The sequence below is a fragment of the Sphaerodactylus townsendi genome, linkage group LG10 (assembly GCF_021028975.2).
Source record: "Sphaerodactylus townsendi isolate TG3544 linkage group LG10, MPM_Stown_v2.3, whole genome shotgun sequence".
Classification (NCBI taxonomy): domain Eukaryota; kingdom Metazoa; phylum Chordata; class Lepidosauria; order Squamata; family Sphaerodactylidae; genus Sphaerodactylus; species Sphaerodactylus townsendi.
In genome coordinates, this window is record NC_059434.1 from 76366821 (window position 1) to 76380858 (window position 14038).

The 14038-nt window shown below is 45.8% G+C and overlaps 1 protein-coding gene across 4 annotated transcripts in view; it reads left to right on the forward strand.

Moving 5' to 3' along the window:
• LOC125440222 (mitogen-activated protein kinase 10) overlaps positions 1-14038 on the forward strand; it is a 93256-nt gene that overhangs the window by 73544 nt on the left and 5674 nt on the right. For 3 of the 4 annotated variants that reach the window (XM_048509924.1, XM_048509920.1, XM_048509921.1), the window contains 2 exons: positions 8512-8575; positions 11320-11397. In XM_048509924.1, coding sequence (XP_048365881.1) covers positions 8512-8575; positions 11320-11397 — 142 coding nt within the window. Of the gene's footprint in view, positions 1-8511; positions 8576-11319; positions 11398-13477; positions 13557-14038 lie in introns of all 4 variants that reach the window. The other variant, XM_048509923.1, reaches the window with a different exon arrangement.

Sequence of the window (14038 nt, forward strand, 5' to 3'; positions counted from 1 at the left end):
AGGCGTGTTTGGGGGGGGGGGCAAGGGAGGGGGGCATGGGCGCCATTTTGGCCCGGGCTTCATTTTCCCTTTCTAAGGCACTGGTCTTCACCCTCTGGCAGAAGACAGTGATAGAGGGAGTCAGATGGCTCTTTCTGGATTTTGGTGTCTTGTCTGAGAAGGTCCTTTCTTGAGTTGCTGTCTAGTCTCAAATTGCAGGGGCATCTGAAACATGGCCTCTGAAAATGACCGGATTGGTTTAGTAGGTTCATATGACAGAAGATGGTCCCCCAGCCATATGGACCTTTAAAAGTCAATACCAGCACCTTCAATTAGACCTGGAAGCAAATTGAGAGCCAATGTAGATAGAGTTGTATGCTGTTTCTATTGCCTATCTTCCTTCTAGGAAGCTACCGTGTTTCTCCGAAAATAAGACAGTGTCTTGTATTAATTTTTGCTCCCAAAGATGCGCTGTGTCTTATTTTCAGGGGATGTCTTATTTTTCCGCTCCACAGCTGCATGCTCTGGTGTTCTGTTCGATGGGCATGCATCCAAACAAAAACTTTGCTACGTCTTACTTTCGGGGGATGTTTTATATTTAGCACTTCAGCAAAACCTCTACTACGTCTTGTTCTCAGGGATGTCTTACTTTCAGAGAAAGAGGGTATGAAGTGTAGAACGTTTGCCTGTATTCAGAAATGAAAACTCATGGGCAGAGTTGGACCAGGGGGATTTGAATCTCTGCTCAACTATGGACCTCACATTATGACCTATGCTTGACATACTGTGCTGAGTTATTGTGAGGGTTAAGGTGTTACAAGCGGAAGAAAAATACTACCCTTTGGAGAAGGAAATATACACGTGATTGATAAATATTTTTCACCACACCCTGCTGATTTTGTAAGCCTGGGCACTGTGCTTCTCAGTTTCTTCTGCTCGGCATGCTAAAATTTGACTTTCAAAGTCTCTTTACTGGCATGCTCCAGTGTAGTTTCAGGTTTTATCAGCCTGAGTGATGATTTCTTCTGTGATATCTCGCTATATGCATAGGCCTGGACAGAAGAGGTCAAAGCTAGGTCATTGGTTTGTCAGCCTCTGCGTTTCTCTCACTCAGTTCTTCTTTATCTCAATAGCAAGTATCACGGTCCAAGGGAAGCTAGTTTGAATGCACTATTTGCACCGATCTGTAAAATTGTACATTTAGTACCGCTGTGCATTTTCATCCACAGATTTTTATTTTTGCTAATAGACAGCATTTGCAGTGATCCCTTTTAGGCAAAGCATTTATGACTTCAGCTAGTCATTTTCCTGAAAACCCAGCAATAAGATTTTCCCTGCAGCTCTATAAGCCTGCATTGTGTGTTACAAATTTAGGTGTTTGTTTCTTTATGACAGATTGGTATGGCACACCCACTAAAGCCATAGAAATAATAGCACATGGACTTTTTGTTGTTGTTGCTGTGTGTAGACGAGAAAACAGATATTTTCCACGGCTGGGTCAGTTGCTGCTCCCTGCAATGAGTTGCTGTCTGTATGGTTTTATTAATGGCATTAGTACATGTGTCTGATTGGGGAGAGCAGAAGTAGAGCGAGGAGGTGGGGCGGAGCCAAAAAGATGCCGTGCTTGTACTTTCCGTAGAAATGCCAACTTCCCCCCCAAATGTAAATGAGTATCATATAACCCCCACAACCACTCCCTTCCACCCCTGTAGAGCATAGGACCATGGTGGCGAACCTTTGGCACTCCAGATGTTATGGACTACAATTCCCATCAGCCCCTGACGGCATGGCCAATGGGAATTGTAGTCCATATCTGGAGTGCCAAAGGTTCACCACCACTGGCATAGGGGGATTCACACCATACCTGGAAAGGGAGGGGGGTGCTGAATGTATGGGGACATCGGGTGTGTGGCAGACCAAGCACTCTCTATTATTATTATATCAAAATATTGATATATGAATATGAGAATTTAGAGGTCGATGTGTTTTGGTTGAGCTTCTTTTCTTTGACTTCCACTTGCTGGCTACCTACAGATGTCAGCAGAATGAGTAGGAAGCAAGAAGGAGCCAACCACATGGAAGGGAGGGGTGAGGGGGATGGCGTGGACAGCAGTACAAGGAAGTGGGAAAGGTAAAACTAGGTAGGCTGGCCATGACTGGAGGGAAGATATCTGGGGCAAACCTGTGCTCACCAGCAAATCTGCCCTGCTCTGGCAGTGAAGCAAATTAAAGTCATGCTAGATGTGGAGTTGCTTGTCGCAGAGAGAATGGACAGTGAAATCAGGGCTCAAGGAAATATGTCCATATGAGAAATCTTGCCACGACAGACATTTGCCCCTGCAGCGTGGCCGATACCTTGTGCATAATCAGCCTCAAAGTCTTTTGATATGTTGGAACTGTTGCTCAGGTTGACAGGGGAGGGGAGTTGGTCAAGCTGGAAGTAGATGCTGCTTGAGACTTGGGACAGTTTCCTTGGCAACGGTAACCATGACCACCAGCATTTGTTTGGCATGTAAGGAGCAAGTAAGTTCAGATGAAGCCAGGTGCATCCTTAAGTGTAGTGATTATAATCGCTTCCTGTGCATTTCCCCTTCTTAGCTAGAAAGCATTTACTCGAAGCGACAAGCACCAATTTGGCTAGAAGCTTTTTCAAGCACTGTAAGAAGAGTGTGTAGCAGCCTTTGTAGCCCAAACTAGCTTGGGCCTATCAGAGCGCAGAAGCTAAGCAGAATCAGCTATGGAAAGTGTTTGGATGGGAGAGCACCATGGAAGACCTGGGTTGGCAAGCAGAGGACGGCCAACCATTCCCTGCTCATCTCTTGCCTGCACCACGCCATGTGTTGCAAACTTCATGAAGTCACCATAAGTCATTTGAAACTTGGCAGCACCTAAGCATTATTATTAAGAAAAATTGGTGTATTTCCAAATAGTGGCACAATAGAGAGCTTGCTTTTTTTGGTTGCCAGATTTTTGGTTGCCAGATGCCTGATTTCCAAAAGTGGGGAATCCAGATTAGAGTCCACCACTGCTCTTAACCACTACGTCATTCTGGCTCTGGTGCTGATGGACTTCGAATCTAGCTTCTGGAGCTCTGCCGTCAAGTCCCAGCCGACTTATGGTGACCCCATAGGATTTTCAAAGCAAGAGGTGTTTTGGAGGTGTTTTGCCATTGCTTGCCTCCGCATGGGCTGAGAGAGTTCCGAGAGAACGGTGACTGGCCCAAGGTCATCCCGCCGGCTTCATCTGAAGGAGTGGGGAACCGAACCCGGTTCTCCAGATCAGAATCTGCCCTCCTTAAGCCTCGTGGTTTTAATGCGTTGGAGCTGCCTGGGTTTCTGCCTCCTCGTTTCGAAAAGTGCGTGTCCTTTTTTTCACCTCCTGCCTTTCTGATGAACGACGGTCCAGCCCATGTGATTTAAAGCCACCGGCCTGCCTCCCCCACCCTCGCTCCAGCCACCAGCCCAGCTCCAGAGCAGGATGGTTAATGAGGCAGATGAGCACAGCAGCTCCTTGCGTGGATTCACAGCCCTCGTCCCCCTTGGGTTTCCCTTCTCGGCTGCCTCCTCTCCTCCCCGCTGTCTGCTTTTTCTCTCATTAGCAAATGCAAGTGGCCCAGCTAAGCCTCTGACTGACAGACTCTCAGACTTGCTAATCAGGATGACCCGGGCTCATGGTCTGTCCCTGTTGTCATGGGCAGTTCTTGGGTTGAGCGGGAGAGCCACGCCTGGCAGAAAGGAGAGGTCTCTCTGGGTGGGATTTCACAGGCTTGGCTAAATTTATCACCTGCTTCTGGCTGTAGATTCAGGGCGGACAAAAGGAAATACTTCTTTACTCAACGGGTGATTAAAACGTAGCGTTCACTGCCAGAAGACATAGCTCTGGAGACAGGCGTAGACAGCTTTAAAAGGGGATTAGACGGGTTCACAGAGGCTAGATCTGTCAATGGCTACTAGCTGTGGTGACTGAAAGGAACCTCAGAATTCAGAGGCAATAGAAAATCGGGTCTGGATTCATTATTTTTGATGTTCAGTACTCCAAGCTGCTGGAATGAGTGTCTCACCCTGTTCTCCTGGTTTGGGGCAGAATGAAATGTTGGATTTTGCAATTGTAGTCTCTAGAGCAGTGGTGGTGAACCTTTGGCACTCCAGATGTTATGGACTACAATTCCCATCAGCCCCTGCCAGCATGGCAAATTGACCATGCTGGCAGGGGCTGATGGGAATTGTAGTCCATAACATCTGGAGTGCCAAAGGTTCGCCACCACTGCTCTAGAGAACGAAAGTGAAACAACCTACCGAAGCAGTGGTGGTGGTAGTGGTGGGGGAGTTGGCCAGCAACAAGCAATCTTATGGGATTTCAGTGGAAGAACTTTTCTGCTTTGTGCACAGAAGTCCCCAGCTTCAGTCCCCAGCATTTCCAGTTACAAGGACCAGGCAGTACGTGATTTGTAAGACCTCTTCCTGAGACTTGGGGATAAAAATGTGGGCAGTGGGAACTATCCTAAGCAGATGTTAGTCCCGGCTATTCAGTGGATCTTACTCCCAAGTAAGCTTTCTGAAGATTGTAGCCTATGTCTATTCTAATCTGGAGAACTGGTTTTGATTCCCCGCTCCTCCACCTGGGTGGCAGAGGCTTATCTGGTGAACCAGATGTGTTTCCATACTCCTACATTCCTGCTGGGTGACCTTAGGCTAGTCACTGTTCTCATTGAACTCTCTCAGCATCCTTAGAGTTAAGGTGGTATATGGATCTATGGTCTGATTCGTGTATGTTCAGTTTCATGGGTGTTCATGTATGTGTATGCCAGGGGTGTCCAACTCTGGCACTTCAGATGTTCATGGACTACAATTCCCATTAGCCCCTGCTGGCATGGCCAATGCTAATGGGAACTGCGGTCCATGAACATCTGAAGCGCCAGAGTTGGACACCTTTGGTGTGTGCCGTCTTTTTGGAGGACCGATCCTGATTTAAGATTACCACTCTGTATGTGCTTTCTTCTTCCTTTCCCCTAAACATACGTCTCTAAAAGTAAACAGATATTACACAATATACCATAACTCAGCAGGACTAATGAGGAAACCGGTCCTATAAATCTCCTTAGCTATTGGAAGAAAGAGAATATATAGCAACAGTTCTGTGCGTTGGGGAAGATGCATGTCTTCTGAACTCTGTCATTTGATAAAATAACACTGAATAACTGAGAAAATATGATGGAAGAACTGCTTCCAAAGTTGTAGCGTTTTTCCTTTTAATCTTTTTATAGCAGCCCCGTTTGGTACAACAAGCAAAAAACATAACATTGTGCTTCGTTGAATACTATAAAATTATTTTCCCTTTGCCCAAGCTGTTGCGCATTGTCTCCAGCAGACGATAAATGGTGTATTTGATTTTGCTGTTTGTGTGTCTTTTTTAAAAAAAATTCTCCTTTGCTTCCTTCTGTCGCCTTATGGTGTTTTCCGTTGTCTCAGCAAGTAGTTGTGCCTTCACAGCCCCTCAAAACCCACGCAGAAGCAACTCGAAAGCAGGTAGCTGTGGAATTGCCAGTGAGACCTTTCATCTGAAACTCTCTTTCAATTTCCTTTGTTCCTCTGTTCCCACTTGCAGTAAAAGACACTCCCAGGAGGTACCTGATGGCTGGCACATCGAGGTCTTTTATGTGCAGCATCAAAATATTACCACCCAGTGTGAAAGCTCGCTTCACACATGTGAGGGATTTTCCCCTCAGGGAAGTATGGAGACAGCCAATGTGACATAGTGGTTAAGTTTAATACCCCCCACTCACACCATGGAAATTGGCCAGTCATCCTAATCCTAACCCTAACCCTGGGCCAGTCACACACTTTCATCCAGGGTAGTGTAGTGGTTAAGACAAGGTGGATTCTAATCTGGAGAACTGGGTTTGATTCCCCGCTCCTCCTCCTGAGTGGCAGAGGCTTATCTGGTGAACCAGATGTGTTTCCATACTCCTGCATTCCTGCTGGGTGACCTTAGGCTAGTCACTGTTCTCATAGAACTCTCTCAGCCCCACCTACCCCACAAGTTGTCTGTTGTGGAAAGAGGAAAGGAAAGGACAGTGCTGGGATCCAAAAATTTTAGTAACAAATTCCCATGGTGGTTGGATTCAAACTGTGGCGTAGCGCCAATGGGGCTGGGCGGGGCACAACAGGGGTGGGGGTGGGCATTCCTGGGCGGGGCATTCCTGGGCGGGGCTGTGGCAAGGATGCAGCCGCTGCGTCGGTCCTTTGGCGGGAAACGAATGCACGCAGGCGCAGGCTGCCACGCACGCCAGTGCACCTCCTGCTAGACTGCTTCAAGTTCTGTGCGCTACTGCTGAGAGAAGGGGCGTAACTAAGGCAAAAATCACATGGCAAAATCACCAATTAGTAACCCCCTCTCGGCACACACAAATAATTAGTAACCTACTCTCGGGAACCTGTGAGAACCTGCTGGATCCCACCTCTGGGAAAGGAGTTTGTAAACCACCTTGAGTCTCCTTACAGGAGAAAAAAGTGGGGTATAAATCCAAACTCTTCTTCTTGTCCCTGGCTGGCATTTTCATAGGAGATCTCCAAGGAATACCGGGTGACACAGAGGCAGGAAATGGCAAACCACCTCGGAATGTTGCTTGCTTTGGAAACTCTATTGAGTCAATTTAAGTCAAGAGTGACTCGAGGGGCAAAACAATTGGCTGTGTGGAGCCATTTCCCTCCCTTGAAGGAAAAAGGGGTATAAGGAACATTATTCCAATCAGGGTCATCAAGCTAATCTCTGCATTGCTTGTCAGAATAGGGAACAATGTTGTTAACAGTGTTGGAGGGAAATGTTCTGTCCCTTTAATAGAGGCTTAATATATAGAAATGTGCTGTTGACATGTTCTATGGCACGGAAGTAAATACCATCCCATTCAGCCTCTATTAACAGGGTGGGACACTGGTCTTCAGGCCTGCTGGCAGCTCTAATCAGGAAAGAGTCATTAAGAAGAAGAAGAGTTTGGATTTATATCCCCCCTTTCTCTCCTGCAGGAGACTCAAAGGGGCTGACAATCTCCTTTCCCTTCCCCGCTCACAACAAACACCCTGTGAGGTAGGTGGGGCTGAGAGAGCTCCGAGAAGCTGTGACTAGCCCAAGGTCACCCAGCTGGCGTGTGTGGGAGTGCACAGGCTAATCTGAATTCCCCAGATAAGCCTCCACAGCTCAGGCGGTAGAGCTGGGAATCGAACCTGGTTCCTCCAGATTAGATACACGAGCTCTTAACCTCCTACGCCACTGCTGCTCCATTAGTTGGAATTTCTCTTCTGCAGTCAATTCAACCTAGCTTTTTGGCCTGTAAGACTCGTCACGTGAATCAGTGTGGCAATATGTGTGAGCCTTTCTTTAAAATAAAAAAGTTGCTGAGGACTTATTTGTGCCACAAGCTAGCTATGGTCCAGACCATTCACAGCACATATACAATCTTCTTGACTTTTGTAAAGTAGAAAAGGGTTGGTTCTTTTATCCTTTCCTGTATAAGTATGGGCAGGCTTGAGCTGACCTAGATAGCCCAGGTTAGCCTATCAGATCTCAGAAGCTAAGCAGGGTCAGACCTGGTTAGTACTTGAATGGGAGACCACCAAGGAAGTCTAGGGTCACCAGGCACAAGCAAGGTAATGGTGAACCTCCTCTGCCCATCCCTCACCTTGAAAATCCTGTGGAGCCATCATAAATCAGCTGTGACTTGATGGCAGAAAAAAAAAAGAGGGCAATTAGACTAGTAAAGTTTGTTGTAGACCAGAAATCACTCGAGATTTCTACGAAACTAAAGGCCGTTGTTTATGAGTAGGAGAAACCTGAAATGTGAACAGAATTAGTTTAGTGAAAATCCATATGCAGATTCACATTTTGAGAAGGGGGAGATTCTATTTAGCTGTGACTTATGACCTTGAAATATGGGTAACAAGTGAATGAAAGTGTTAAGGAGCAGCCGTGGCGTAGCGGTTAAGAGCAGGTGCATTCTAATCTGGAGGAACCGGGTTCGATTCCTTACTCTGCCACCTTAGCTGTGGAGGCTTATCTGGGGAATTCAGATTAGCCTGTGCACTCTGTCAACACATGCCAGGTGGGTGACCTTGGGCTAGTCACAGCTTCTTGGACCTCTCTCAGCCCCACCCACCGCACAGGGTGTTTGTTGTGAGGGGGGAAGGGCAAGGAGATTGTAAGCCCCTTTGAGTCTCCTGCAGGAGAGAAAGGGGGGATATAAATCCAAACTCTTCTTCTTCTCTTCTTAATGGACTCAGCTAAAGTGATGATTCTTTTCCCTTCCAGCTATCCCATGCTGCTGTGGAGAGCTGGCTGCTGGCCAGGCTTCAAGACTCTCTGTGGGCAGCTATTGCTCACCCTTTCATTCCTTTTCTTGTTTTGGAATTTAGGTTGTCTCAAGCAGAGGTTGGGACAACGCAATAAAAGAAGGCCCCCTTCCTCACTCTGTCTCAATGTGGACGTGATGGATTTCATACCCCACAGGGTGCTTACCTCTTTTTGCTTTTTACCCAACAGCCACCTCCGCAGATATACGATAAGCAGCTGGATGAAAGAGAACACACAATTGAAGAATGGAAAGGTAATTTTTCTTTTTTTCTTTTTAAAAACCAACCTTTCAAGCAAGTTTATTTTCCACAGTTTTATCATATTACATATGATAGAATTGTCCGTTCTAACGTTGTTAGGGAAAAGTATCAGCCGTGCTTCAGCCCCCAAGGGGTAACACTCTGAAAATACATGGATAATTTTCAGAGCTTCATTATATAGTGAAAGATCAAACGTGCTTTTATCCTCTCTGAATTGGGCATATGACATACACAATATGTTTGCTTGATTTGTAACTCTTCCCACTACTTTTGGTAATTTTTCAAAGGCCTTTGCTCCATTCCAGGCCATATCAGCCTCCCCCATCAAGCCTCTCTTCCTCAGGAGCAGCAGTGGCGTAGGAGGTTAAGAGCTCGTGTATCTAATCTGGAGGAACCGGGTTTGATTCCCAGCTCTGCCACCTGAGTTGTGGAGGCTTATCTGGGGAATTCAGATTAACCTGTACACTCCCACACACGCCAGCTGGGTGACCTTGGGCTAGTCACAGCTTCTCGGAGCTCTCTCAGCCCCACCCACCTCACAGGGTGTTTGTTGTGAGGGGGGAAGGGCAAGGAGATTTTAAGCCCCTTTGAGTCTCCTGCAGGAGAGAAAGGGGGGGATATAAATCCAAATTCTTCTTCTTCTTCTTTCCTGCTTCACTATATATATATATTACAGCTGATATATATTACAGCTGATATATATTACAGCTGATGATATAGGGCACACCCACATGTAAATGCAAAATCAGTCTGTGAGCAGAACAAGACAAAACATTTGGCACAAGTTGGGGTCTGGATCCCTTACCCAACCCTGATCATCTTGTGGTCTCACGGTAGGTGCTGAAAACACAGTTTCCAAGCGTGTTGGGGCCCAGTTCTGCAGTATAGGGCACAGGTGTCAAACTCGCGGCCCTCCAGATGTTATGGAGTACAATTCCTATCATCCCCTGCCAGCATGGTGCTGGCAGGGGATGATGGGAACTATAGTCCATAACATCTGGAGGGCTGCGAGTTTGACACCTATGGTATAGGGGGATAAGAGGCTTCAGCTTTATCCCCTCCCCTTTTTCCAAACCTGAACCAGCTCTGGGGGGCATTATTTGCCTCTTTGGGGAGCTGCAGGGGTAGGTAAGATTCGTAATACCAGCTTCTGAAGCCATATCTTAACTGTAGTTTTGCATGATACGTGAATTCTGATTTTCTGTCTTCATCCTGGCTTGATCTTGGCAACATCAGCCAGCTAAAGGCATGAGATGGGGAAGAGAAAAGTCATAGTCATAGCACCAAGCCTTTATTTGCCTATAAGATGATGCAGGTAAAATACAGGGAAAAAACCCAACAAAAAACACAAAACCAGATTTAAAACAATCCCCAAAGAGAATAATAACAAAGAATCTTTAAATAACAGAGTGACACAATTTAGTTAAAAAAACAGAACTATTCTTAAGGGTGTATAATTTCTAGTAAAAACTTGGCCACCAATTCACAAACTACAAGAACTATTTCACAAGTATAAGATCTTTTGAGTATCTGAAATCCTATCACAATTCAAGGGAAGAGCATTTGCATATTTTCCCCCTAATTCCCTCATATTTAGCGTAATAGAAGAGGGAAAGGGTTAAAGTTTCCTGTTGATTAGAGTTACAGGAGCAAAATCTCTTCGTGCTGTCTATTTTTTTGAATCTACCATATAGGAAGCAGCACTGAAGGCAGAACATTGGACCTAGCCATGTCAGCATTATGCATATATAACAGTGATGGCGAACCTTTTTGAGACCGAGTGCCCAAATTGCAATCCAAACCCCACTTATTTATCGCAAAGTGCCAACCTGGCAATTTAACCTGAATGCTGAGGTTTTAGTTTAGAAAAAAACGGTTGGCTCCCTCTTCCTCCGCCCCACCCGCTCGAGCAGGGGCCAGCCTGCTCTAGCCTCCAGCAAGTCCCACGCACACTGCTCTGTGCCTCTCTAGCATCTCTGCCTCCTCTGCACCCCACCCCCTCGGGCATCAGCCACCCGGAGCACAGGCATCAGGCCCACCAGCCAAGTCCTCCCTGCTCACCACGGTGCGCACACGTTGTGCTCAGTGACCCAGGCCAGCCTAGATGTGTGTGTGTGTGGGGGGGTGATTTTCCATCCCTCACATGATGAACTCTGTGTGCGTGTGCCAACAGAGAGGGCTCCGAGTGCCACCTCTGGCACCTGTGCCATAGGTTCGCCATCACTGATATATAATCTGCTATGCATGAGGAAAGTCAATGAAAACAAAATTTGTTGAAGCAAACCAGAACTGGCAGAAAGTACAGAGAGGGCTTGGGCAGGCCTCCCAATCTGACGCTGGCACACCTCTAAATTCTCTCAGAAGGGGCACACATTTCCTTGCCCTCAGGGGTGCCATCAAACAACTGCCCCACCTTGGTTGGAGAGAGGACGCTAGCAGAATTTGAATGATCATCTGCTGTCCAAAGTTTCGTTTCAGAAACTGTGGTCGAAGTAAAACCTGGCTCTGTCCTGTGTCTCAACTGAGCCTTCTGAATTTTTAGACTGTTGACATATCCACAAGTGACAAAACAAAACAAGCATTGGGTGGGCAAGCTAGCAACTTTGGTGAGCTTGTTTGCAAATGTAGTCTTGTGTTCCCGATCAACCATCTTTGTGTGTTCCTAATAGCTGTAAGGGATGCTAATGAACTAGGAGGTGTCGTGTATATGGGTAACTGGTTCCTTTCTCTCTTGCAGAATTAATCTACAAGGAAGTAATGAATTCTGAAGAAAAGACTAAAAATGGTGTAGTAAAAGGACAGCCTTCTCCTTCAGGTACTCAGTCCCAGTGAATAGCCAAATTGTGTTCCCGGCACGCTCCACTTTGCAAGGACCGCAGCTATCAGCATGGGGGTTGACAGTTTTACGTCAACCTGGGGCTGCAAATTATTTAAACAAGTTAGGATGTCTAATGAGATGAGTTGTAGTCATTGAATTCCAGCTTAAAAGAAACAAAGAAAATCAACATGCAAACAATCGCTAAAGTGCATTGCAAATGGACTGAAAGTGCATTATTCAGCATATGTGAAAGTGCACTTTCAATCCAATTGCAATGCACTTTCAGCAAGCGTTTGTAAGGGAATTTTCCCATCTCACACAGGAAAATGTACTTTCAAAGTGCACTGGAAGTGGATTGAAAGTGCATTATTCAGTGTGTGTGTGAAAAAGCCCTACATTGCTGTGAAAAGTTCTAGATTGCTTTCAGGGCTTGGAATTAGTACGGTGCTGGCATTGTGTATTTTTAATCTATTGCATCCATAGAGGTCACCTTAGAATGGTATAAACTAGAGGGGCATGTCCAGCAAAAGCTGAACTGAACCACCCCCCCCCCCCCAAAAAAAAGTATTGGTATTTTTTCAGGCGGGGGGAGTTCAGCCAAAACAAAATGGTGGCAATTAAAACAAAGCCAAAAAGGAGCTACTGAATCGTAATGAATTTCTCCAGTATGATTTGGAAGGCTATTTTCGAACATGATTTGGAAGGCTATTGGGGTGTGGGGATCTCCTCTCCCTCTCACAGCACTCCCTCTTCCCCTTACTTACCTACTAGCCACCGCAGGGCTGCACATGGGGTTTGGAGGTGGCATAATAGAGCTGAATGTTAGGCCCCTTCCGCACATGCAGAATAATTCACTTTCAATCCACTTTCAATGCACTTTGAAGCTGGATTTCACTGTGCGGAAGAGCAAAATCCACTTTCAAACCGTTGTGAAAGTGGATTGGAAGTGCATTATTCTGCATGTGCGGAAGGAGCGTTAGCTGGGGCCAAGGCTGGCATGCAGTTCTGCTCAGCCTGCCTGCTGCCTGTGGGTTCTACACGGCTTGTCATTTTCAGAGGTAAAAATGAATGGGATCATCTGCCATTGCCTTCTCCAGTCACCTAATCTTTAACCTCAGCAAGCTGGGTTCTCAGTTTAAAAATAAGGTATATTCAAACAATAAATATATATCTAAAGGGATCTGGAGGAAGGGATGGGAACATCAAACGAAAATATAGGAGCATAAGGAGGGTGGGATAAGAACATATATCTTAAAAGAAAACAAAAATCTTAGAAACCAAAGAGGGCATTGGAGCATTAAATAAGTGTAGGAGTCTGCTCTTGTTGTCCTACAGTGTCGTGTAGTGGTTAAGAGCAGGTGGATTCGAATCTGGAGAACCGGGTTTGATTCCTCACTCCTCCACCTGAGTGGCAGAGGCTTATCTGGTGAACCGGATGTGTTTTCGCAGTCCTACATTCCTGCTGAGTGACCTTGGCTAGTCACTGTTCTCTCAGAACTCTCTCAGCTCCACCTACCTCACAAGGTGTCTGTTGTGGGGAGAAGAAGGGAGCTTGAAAGCCACCTTGAGTCTCCTTACAGGAGAGAAAGGTGGGATATAAATCCAAACTCTTATTCTTCTTCTACACGTGGCGGCAGGGTAAGGCTAAGCTTTGGTAGATTCAAGATCAAAACCATCATCACCAATGCCATAAAGTTTACTGGGTAATCTTGACCCAGTCGCTTTCTTTCAGCCTTGTCTACCTTACAAGGTTGTTGTGAGAATAAAATGAATGGGGACAGAACCCTGTATGCTTCCCTAAATTTCTTGGAGGAAAGGCAGGTTGTGATAGAAAGAACAAAAATGTCCTTTGAAATGGTTTTAAAGTTTGTACTATATTGGCTTTATTGGTGCAATTTTTAATGTTGATTTAATGGGAATTTGATCAGTAGAAAACAGACCAATACTTTGTAAAGCAAGTAAATAATTATGGGATGTTCCCAGTGTGTGCATTCAGTTCTGAGAGTAGGGAAAGGTAGTCCGTGAGCTCAAAGCCCACGCTGTCTCTCTTCCTCTTTCCCACTGAATACAATCAAAGGGGTGAAGAATCTGCTGAAAGATGCCATTTCTTAGCAAGAATAAGATACAGGATATCTTGCAAGAGGTGCAAAATTAAGGTATGACACGTCAGACGGTTTACGTACTCTACACACACTCTGACTTCGATTGTGATAGCATGGCACTCCGGCAAGTCCTTTGCAGAGCGGAAAGCGAGCAGCAAACTTTGAAGATCTGATTTAAGAGTGCATTTTGCCATTACCCACGGCACGATCTTTCTTAACGATGTAGTGGATGCGAGAATAAATCACTGCTCGTAGTCAAACATGTCATACACGGCAGCGCGAGTTTGGTGATTTATGTGTAAATGATAACACGGTTTGCTCGCATGGAGAAATTAATTTGCGAGGCCTCATTAAGGGCGGGCTTTCACCTAAAGCACAGCGTCCTCCTTATTCATCGATCCCTTTTGTTGCGCTGCCCGAGGGAACGCATTTTATTTACCCGGTCGTTTGGAGAACAAAGCAAAGGTGCTTATTGTATATTTCATCCCTTACTTTTCAATTACATTTTCATTTTTAGTTCCAGACAACTAGATGTT